The 10,324-nt window shown below is 33.8% G+C and overlaps 1 protein-coding gene across 1 annotated transcript; it reads right to left on the bottom strand.

The window, feature by feature from the left end:
• Positions 1-7,691: 7,691 nt before the first annotated feature.
• On the bottom strand, positions 7,692-8,679 carry LOC112624527 (small ubiquitin-related modifier 2-like). Its single transcript, XM_025385197.1, is given in 2 exon segments — positions 7,692-8,402; positions 8,405-8,679. Coding segments are annotated over 2 exon segments (285 nt in total). The 5' UTR covers positions 8,592-8,679; the 3' UTR covers positions 7,692-8,304.
• Between the last annotated feature and the right edge of the window lie 1,645 nt (positions 8,680-10,324).

A 10,324-nucleotide genomic window follows, 5' to 3' on the forward strand; every position in this document is an offset into this window, starting at 1 on the left:
AAAGAAAAATACAAGAGGCCCAAATCAACTGCCTTTATTCTGTTTGATGATGCTACAGCGAGGCAGTTTTCTCTAGATTAAGGCTTCAAAAAGATGTTTACAAAAGATGTTTTGTACAAATTCAAGGATATTAAGCCCGAGGTAGCAAGTTACAGAAGGAATAACGATGGCTATAAAACCTAACATTTACAAGTACTTAATATATTCTAGGCATTATAGTAAGTATCTTACATGCATTAGTTAATAATCACAGCAATTCAATCAAGTAGAATCTTGAATTATTCTCATTTTTACAGGTGAAAAAACTGAAAATAAGAGATATGGGATAACTTGCCTGAGATCACACAGCTAGTTACATTGTGCCAGGACTCACATCTAACAAAGTCAATTCTAGAACCCACAATCTAACCACAATACTGTGAAGTCAAAAAATGGGGCTCCCACTTCTACCTCTAGCACTCCACACACAATTATTCTGCCCACTTATGTGGATCCTGGTTCTCCTTTGTTCTCTCATTTCATGTTATATGTTTCTGTAACTTCTTAGAGATTAAAGTATTTAAAAATTATGATTTTTGTTTTTGGAAAAAAAAAAATCAACACCCATAACCCTCATTGTAAATGCAACAGAGGTTAAAGTGATTTTTTTTGGTAATCATTTTGGCTTCCTGTACATAGAATGCTTTTAAGTTATTTTGAATCCTTGACAAGAGGAGAACTGTAGGCAGTTCTGTGACAGTGTGTTAAATGTTTACATGCCCTGGCACATGCTCCTTTTCTGGGAAGCCTGCTGTTTGTGTTTCTGGATGTGTCAAATTCGTGGCTTTTGTAATTTTACTGGAGAATGGCACAGTTCATAGGTTTGTGGAAAAACAGAAGTTTCTGAAGCTTCAATTGTCTAACATGACAAACTGTGTGATGCCAGAATTCAATTACGAAAGGTTCCTGGCAGCTCTGTTTTGCAATCACATTACTGTTTTGGCAACTGAAACACCGACCATGAGATCTTCATGGTCAAAAAACAAAACATCAAAAGCAACCTGTATGCCATCTCAATCTGTGTTTTTGACACATATATCTGTAATTTATATTTATTGTTTTAATGGAGCTGCAGTTCTCATTGATTCTTCAATGTAGTCTCTTAATGTAAATTAGTTGCAGTAAATTTCATAAGAAACCCGTTCCTGGCCGGGCACGGTGGCTCAAGCCTGTAATCCCAGCACTTTGGGAGGCCGAGACGGGCGGATCACGAGGTCAGGAGATCGAGACTATCCTGGCTAATACGGTGAAACCCCGTCTCTACTAAAAAAAAATACAAAAAAACTAGCCGGGTGAGGTGGCGGGCGCCTGTAGTCCCAGCTACTCCGGAGGCTGAGGCAGGAGAATGGCGTAAACCCGGGAGGCGGAGCTTGCAGTGAGCTGAGATCCGGCCACTGCACTCCAGCCTGGGCCACAGAGCGAGACTCCGTCTCAAAAAAAAAAAAAAAAAAAAAAAAAGAAACCCGTTCCTTTCTGATTCCTTCTTGTCATGACACTGGACAAAATAAAGCCACAAGGATAAAAGGGTGTGTTTTACATAACCTACTTACTTATCTTTAAATTTTGGAGCACAGCTCTTCTGGGTATGTTATTCTTTCACTTTACAGATATGTGAGACATTGAAATGAAGAAAGAGAATAGGATAAGGGTCTTTTTTAAGTGTTTTAAAAAATATGCAGCCTAGTTTTATTTGAACCGTGATCCAGTAGAGAGATAGATCTTGATGTTGGTATGGAATCAGAGCCATTTCATATTTTGTCTGGGGAAAAAGGTTTATATCCTTTAGTGGAAAAGGTCATCTGTTTCAGCCAGAAGTCTTAGGAGAACCATTTGATGAATATAAATGATATCCTTCAGCTTTTAAATGATCATTGCTTGAATTTTTAGCATTTCAAATAGAAAACAGATTCAATATTTATTCGAAGGGCAGGCAAAATGGCAGCCAGGAATTGGCATAGAGGATGAAAGAAAACTATTCTTGTTCATATGAACTATCTTGGGACAAAAGCCTGGGTGCAGAAGAGGTAGGACATTGAATTAAATGTGGGTAAGGTGAGCTGGAAGTAGGTGAATAGGAAGATGGGATAGGTAAAAATAAATTGATGGATAAAAGGGGATAAAGCAGTAGAGTGAAGTACTAGAATGCCATAGGAAATTTTTCTTTTTTTTCTTTGTAAAACCGGAGTAGCAAACTCTTAAAGCCCTTCATGCCTGGAATCTTGCAGTGATCTTTGCCTGAACATTTCTCAGAGTCGTGTCAAACTTTAAATCTGTGTTTCTTCTTAAACTTCAGGGGGCAAATTTCAAGTGCTCCAGTAGATGCTCAAAGGCCCTTCTTTATTTCCCCATGGGAGTGAGGGATGGTGGAAGGAAAAGTCACAGATTTTTCTTTTTAAACCAAAGAAATCAAGTTCATTCTTCTGGACTTAATTTGAACTCTTTTTATACATTTTCAGAGGCTGAAGTGCTAAGATTTGCAAAACCTTTCAATGATCTTACAATTTCCAGTTAGTTGATTTAGCACTTGATTTGGAATATGGGAATACTTGTCATTTATTTTGTTTTAGAACTTTTGGGCCTAAGATAAAAGAAGACAGAAAATGGCCATTTAAAAGTTTTGCCAGTACTTATATTTTGTTAACATTTTAAATAGTTTTAAGAATGTTTTTGCACTTGAAAATCAATTTTAACTCATTCAAAACAATAATCATACTGTTAACTTTCTTTTATAAACTAAACCATTTCTCTTGCTTCACCTCACCTTTCATTCTGGCTTGTTTGTTAGTTGTAACTAAACAACTAAATAGTTGATTAATTCAGGAATTAACTTACTGATTGACAGTCTCTGCCTCTAATTATTACACTGATTTAGAGAAACGGAATCAAGGGCATATTTCTACAGTTGGAGTGCCAACAGAAATCCACCTGGCAATAGAGAAAGAAACAATACCAAATTAATGACTATAGAAGCATATTGGCATCGTAACATAGAGGCTTTGGATTTGGCACATCTTTTGGTTTTTGTCTTTTCAGATATTATGCTTTTATGTTTTTTTTTTTTTTTGAAATTTCAAATAATTAGACTAATGTTGATTTGTTCTTTCCTTAGATATTAGCTCTTTTTTGTAGCTGACTTACTTTGCCTTGTTTTCCTACTTAGGTTAGTTCTTGATTATTTGTGTCACATTTTTTTTCTTCCATTATTTGTAATTAACTGCTCTTTTCTGGTGATATAATTCTTTGTTCTCACTTTTGCATACCAAATGAGCTTAGAATAAGAGACCAATTGAACAGGTTTCAGTTGAGAGCCTCAGATGTGCTTAACATTGGTTTGATCAGTATTTTTGTAGACTATTTATATTTTTGATTCTGATATTTTTTTTTTGTTTGGAAAAACTTTCTGCCTTTATGCTTTGGACAAAGAGTCTCAACATGTTTTTTATAAAATAATACATTCTTATCATAGGGAATACAGAAAATATAAAGGGGAAAATACAATCAGCTGTCATTTGATTCTACAGAGATAACCACTATTATCATTCTGGTGTATTTTATTACAGATTTTTTTACTTGTTTTTGAGATGGAGTCTTGCTCTGTCACCCTGGATGGAGTGCAGTGGTGTGATCTCGGCTCACTGCAACCTCTGCCTCCTGGGGTTCAAGTGATTTTTCTGCCTCAGCTTCCTCAGTAGCTGGGATTACAGACGCCCACCACCACACTGGCTAATTTTTGTATTTTTAGTAGAGACAGGGTTTCACCATTTTTGGCCAGGCTGGTCTTGAACTCCTGACCTCAGGTGATCCACCCACCTTGGCCTCCCAAAGTGCTGAGATTACAGGCATGAGCCACTGCACCAGACCTCTTGCAGTCATTATTTTTATGTGCATGTTTAACAAGTGCATTCATCTTGCATAACTTAACTCATTTCTGTTTTATTTCATTTTGTGAGTTACAGATATAAAATACTGTTAAATGTGATGATTCTAGACATCCTTGTTTGGCTTAGTATTTCAATAGGAATGCCTGTTCTAAAGTGCCCAGGAGAGAATATTAATAGATGAAATGTGTGAAAAGTGTTTTGTGGTCAAGAAAGTTGGAGAAACACAAGGTTAAATAAAGTTTATTTTTCTTTACCTAAAGGAACTTCAGGGCCTTATATATATTGTGACATGCAGAAGAAGGCTTTATAGCATTAAACATTTTCAAACTTATGTGAGTGCTGAATCCTTGATAATTTTCATAAAAATCTTTTATGAAATAAATGTTGGGAAATACTTCTCTTGGGTTTCACTTTTGTCTTAGTTCATTTGGGTTGTGATAAAAAACTACCATAGGTTGGGTGGTTTATCAACAACAGAAATGTAAGGAGGCTGAGAAAAATCAAGACGTCAACAGATTAAATGTCTGATGAGGACTCATCAAAAAGATGAGGACCATCATTTTTCTGTGTCCTTACATGGTGGAAAGGGCAAGGGAGCTCTCTGTGGTCTCTTTTATAAGGGCACTACTTCTATTGATGAGAGCTTTATGCCCATGAGCTAATCAACTCCCAAAGGTCTCACCTCCAAATACTATCACACTGGGTACTAGGATTTCAATATATAAATTTTTGGGGGCATAAACATTCAGTTCATAAAAAATTTTAAGTATAATCCTCTTGGTTTTAAATAGGTAATCTATTTTAATAATACTAACAAAAATACTACTCTAGTTCATGAAGTTGCTTTAAGTTTTAAAAATCAGGAATGCATATTGCATTTTATGAAATTCATGTTTTCTGCATTTTTCACAATTTTATGTGTGTGTGAGTGTGTATTTATCTTTACTTTGAGTTATATGATCTTTTAATAGATTCCTGAATTTAAATTTAATATTATTTTACTAGCTTATGCTTTCTAAGCCTCAGTCTCTGCATGTATAAAAATAATGATGATACCTCCCTCAAAGAGATGTTAAAACTAAATGAGAAAATGCATATAATGTGTTTATAACCTTTCTTAGTCCATTTTATGCTTCTATAATAGAAAATTGCCAACTGAGTAATTTACAAAGAAAATAAATTTATTTCTCACACTTCTGGAGGCTGAGAAGTCTCCAAGGTGCTATCATCTGGTCAGAGCCTCTTGCTGTGTCACTCCATAGTAGAGGTGGAAGGACAAGACAGTATGAGAGAGCAAAAGATCTAACTTGCAACCTCAAGCCCTTTTATAATTGTCATCCGTTCATTTATGAGGGTGAATCCCTTATGGTCTAAACACCTCCCATTTGGGCCCACCTCACAATACTGTTGCACTGGAGTTTAAATTTCCAATATAAGCTTTTTGGGGAGCACATTCAAACCATAGCAACTTCATTCTTCGAAAATAAAAAATGATTATTAGGATTAAAGTAGCTTTGGCTATGGCTCATATCTTTGATAAGTAGTCCTCTAATTTTTTGTACATGAGATGTAATTGTTTTAATTCTCTCTTTAAGCCAATAACTATGTAGATATATGTTTTACATTTTCATTTTGATTAGTTAAAACAAATTATTAATTTCCTGCTCTATGGCACTGTGATTAGCAACTATGGCTTGAAAAGCATTTGCTTAAGGAAATTAAAATTTCTCTATTGTAGAGATTACTATATATTATGGATATATTATCATTTAAAAAGTCAGTGTTTAATATATTATTATTTTTTAAAAAATTGGTGTTCTATATACACTTGGAAAGGCTTTTCTTGTAGTTTACTGAATTTAATCTATAGTTATGAATTTAAGATTGCTAGTTGAATTATTCTAATCTTATAAAAAATGATACTTTTTAAAAATTTTCCCTCAAAGTTGATTTTGTCTGACGTTATCATTCTTATTTTTTCTTTTTATTTGCATTTGTCTGTTATTTGTCTTCCTTTTTTTGACTACTTGATCTGCAGAAAGTTAAGTTCTCCCATTGTAGTTCTGTATCCATCAATTTCCTCCCACACTTTTAACAGTTCGAAATTTATTCATATGTGACACTATGTTATTTAGCACTTAAAGGTTTATGACTATTATATCTTTGTTATGGATTATATCTCTTGATGAACAGAAAGTAATGCCCAGCTAGTTTTTTAAATCATTGTTTAGATTATTCAATAACAAATGTTAACTTTTTTTGGAGATTATTTTGTTGATTGCCAGTTAAAAAAAAAAACTCACCCCAAAACACATAGTTTAGGCAAATACAAGTTTATTACCTACTATAGTAAGGGAGAATATCACTTATGGATGGATATTTAGGGAGTTTTGGGTTTGGTTTAAAGCAAATTTTTAAATGCAGGGATCTGAGAAGAATTGTGCAATGTTTCTGATATTAATTATAATTGGTGGGCACAGAAAAATGAGGGTTTTAATGTGGGTCTTGATAAATGAACATTTGTCTGATAATGGAGAAGTTTGCCTATTTAAGATATCTATTTTCTTCAGAAAGAGGCTATTCCTTTCTAATGCCTGAGGAGGAGGCAAGTTGAACAGTTTCTTTTTCAGATAAATTGATTTTTATTTTTATCCATTTATTTTTGAACTTTTATTTTAGGTTCAGGGGTACGTGTGAAGGTTTGTTACACAGGTAAACTTGTGTCATGGGAGCTTGTTGTACAGATTATTTCATTACCCAGGTATGAAGCCCAGTACCCAATAATTATATTTTCTGAGCTAAATGATGAGAACTCATGAACACAAAGGTAAAAACAGACACTGGGGTCTAGTTGAGGATTACTGGTGGAAAGAAGGAGAGGTGCAGAAAAGGTAAATGAATTTTTAAGAACTTCGTGAAACAAACAGTTACGTTATTTGAAACTTTATTTTCCTAGGCAAGAATTCATTGGAATAGTAAAAATGTGTTAATGTAGACAATTAGTTCTTGATTTTATTAGATCCGTTGTTGCAGGCAGTCTGTTTTCAGTTTGATAAATCTCTGCCTATCTTTTAAAAACATTTTAATGCCACTTTATTTTAGGTAGGTCTCTTGAAAGCAGCATATATTTACATTGTGTCTCAATTTAATTTGAGACTATTTAGATTAATAGAGGAATGTAAACTTTTTGTACTACACTCAAATATTTTATCTTAACTCTATCTCATTTTGTGCTTTATTTGCCCTATAAAATGTGACTGTTTTCTTTAGTTTTATCTTCTCCAGTAATTAAAAGCTGTAGTTCTCATTAATATTAATACAGTCTGAGGTTTGCAACTCAGATAACCATTCTTAACTAAATATATACCACCTTTTATATTTCCTCTTACAATGATTATTTTTGATGTTTGCATTCAACTTTTTACTCCAACTAACAACAGTTATTTAAATTTAACTTTGCTAAACTATTCTCGGGGTACACCATTTACATTTATATAACCTGACTTTTTCATTTTTTGACTCAATTTCGATTAACATTTGATATCTTTAGTATGTTGTACAAGATAGTTTCAAGAAAGGTACAGAGATGTTATGTTTGAGTTCTTGTATATCTGAGGATGTCTTTCTGCTGTTTTCAGAAGTGAATGATATTTTTACTGGGCCTATATCTCTGAAAATTTTATGTATATTGTTTCATTACTTTTCTGCTGTATAATTTTGGAGACATTAGAATCCACCTGGTTTTAATTCCTTAGTGGTTAATCTGCTTAGTTTTTTCTTTCTTTTTAACCAAGAAGTTTATTTAAACAACAAGACGCTTGACTTGAAGGGAAAACTATCTAAGATTCTTTTTTGTTTTAGAGTAATTTATCCCTACTTAAAGACAGATTGCCCTATATGTGACAGCTACGTACAAAAAAGTTATAAAATTGTCCTTGGTTTTACAATGATAAATGAAAAACATTAAAATTCTCCAATTGAACAAGATATGCAAGGATTTTTATGTTGTGTGTTTTTGTTAAAACAGTGAGAGCAAAATAACTTACTGGAATATAAAGATAAGAGCTGAATGAGCATGCCACTAATGGAGAAAGGGGGTATTTTCACAGAATCAGTATTTTTCCCCATCCCGTCTCCACTTGATGTCAATTAAAACATACCATTGGCTGTTTAGTTAAAAAAAAAAAAAAAAGCAATATGCTTGTGCACATATACCAGTTACTTTATGTACAATAAAGGAATGGGGAAGGGGGAAATGAAAGAACAGAGAAAACTATAAGGTAGTAGTCAGGATGTGGTGGAACCAAATTGCAGTTTTCTAATTGAGAATGTAATCTTGGTCTTTAAAGAACAGAGTTCTGGAGTAAAGAAGCAGGTTCCCTTTTCAGTAGACACCTCCCGTCTGCTGTTGGAACACATCAATTGTATCTTCATCCTCTATTTCCAACTGTGCAGGTGTGTCTGTTTCATTGATTGGTTGCTGTCGAATCGGAATCTGATCTGCCTCATTGACAATCCCTGTCGTTCACAATAGGCTTTCATTAGTTTACTAAGTGGTGTATGTCTCTTAATCTTAAACTGCACCACAGAACCATCCTGCCCCGCCACCTTCAAATTAATATGATTGTTGTTCTCAGTCTTGACTCCTTCCTTGGGCTTTTCGTCGGCCATGGCGAGCGCCGGAGTCTCTTCAGCTGCCGCTTCACAAAAGAGGTACCAGGTCCGCACCAAACGAGCACATAAGCAGCATCAGGAGCGGCAGAAGCTGCTTAGTTTTCTCTACCTTTACATAAGATTTTCTGTAAATTATGAAAATCTTAGCTGAATAGTTCTCAACAATGATCTCTTTTAATTATTTTTCTTAGTTCACCTTATTATTTCAATTATGTCTTGGTTGCTACTTTGATTCCCAATTTCTTGAAAGTACTCATAATTCTTGGGCTGATTTTAATTTTCTCTCTACATCAAATGTATATCATTTTCATTTTATGTCTTCATTATCAGTAGTGCTCTTTAAAAAGTGTTATGCAAATTTTGTATTCAGCTATTATAACTTTGGTATCCTTTGAAACCTTTCTTTGATATTCCTTTAAATCTTACTTTGTTATCTTTGTGTTTCTTCTAACCATTCTTTCATTTTATTGTTTTGTTTTTCTTAGACTCCTTGGCTTTGATGGTCACATTTTATTTCAAGCTCCTGAAGGTATCATAATGTTTTCCAAAATTTTCTCTTAGTTCCTCAGCTAAGTTAGGTTTAGAGCTTTGCTCATTCTCTGAGTCTTCAATATAGTTTTTTTCTTTCTCTTATATCTTTGTTAATTTTTCAAACCACCTCTTACCCCCAATAATCAATTTCTTATGCAGAAAGAAATATCTGGACCTAAGCATGCCAACTCGTATGTGGCTTATTTTGGATTCGCTAAATATTTTGGGTGGCTATTAAAAATTATTCTCAGAGGTATCTATCTTGGCCTCTTTCTTACTTTTGATTATTGGTTTTATGACACTTTGAAACCATGGAATTTCTCAGTGTTTCTTAACCACAGCAAACATTAGAATCAATTATAACGCTTTAAAAATAGATATTTCTTACTGAATTTATATTTGCATTTAAAATTGGCACTGTGCTATATAAAATGAATAAAAACACTATTATAATATTAAAAATTCTACTTTTCTTTACTTAGAATGATGTTAAATAGCAAATAACAAATACCAGATGAGAGAGAAAGGGATCATTGAAGAAAGCAAAAATATTATATTTCAGTATCTTTTACAGTATTTCCCTCCACCCCTGCTTTCTAAATAAGAAACTCTACATTTTCAGTTTGCACTGAGCCTTGCAAAGTATGTGGCTGGCCCTGATTTTAAGAACCAATGAGCTACTGCTCATCTTCCTTATTTCTCTCTGTCTCCCTCTCTCTCTCTGTCTCTCTCTCACACACACACACACACACGCCACACACATGCACACAGACACATGCACAGGTATGTATATGTATTTGTGACAGACCTGGTGAGTTATTTTCTTTCGATTGAAAGGAAATAGGCAGAATGCTAGTGTGAGGGATGAGAGAAAGAGGAAGAAATACCCTGATGAACATCTTCTCCCTTACTCTCTGTTTCAGTCACGCTGTTCATTTTTAATTTCCTCCTATCAGTAAGTTTCCAACTTTTTGGTTTTAGGGCTCCTTTTCTTCATTATCGAGGATGCCAATGAGCTTTTGTTCTTATGTGTTATATCTATCGTTGCTTACCATAATTGGAAATGAAAATTTAAAACTTCAAAAAGTGTTCCTTTATTAATTTATTAAGTGTAACATTATTGGGTTATTACATATTAAGAGACCAATAATAATAATAATAATGATAAACTATATATTCCTACATAAGAAAATTAGTAA

The sequence above is a fragment of the Theropithecus gelada genome, chromosome 5 (assembly GCF_003255815.1).
Source record: "Theropithecus gelada isolate Dixy chromosome 5, Tgel_1.0, whole genome shotgun sequence".
Classification (NCBI taxonomy): domain Eukaryota; kingdom Metazoa; phylum Chordata; class Mammalia; order Primates; family Cercopithecidae; genus Theropithecus; species Theropithecus gelada.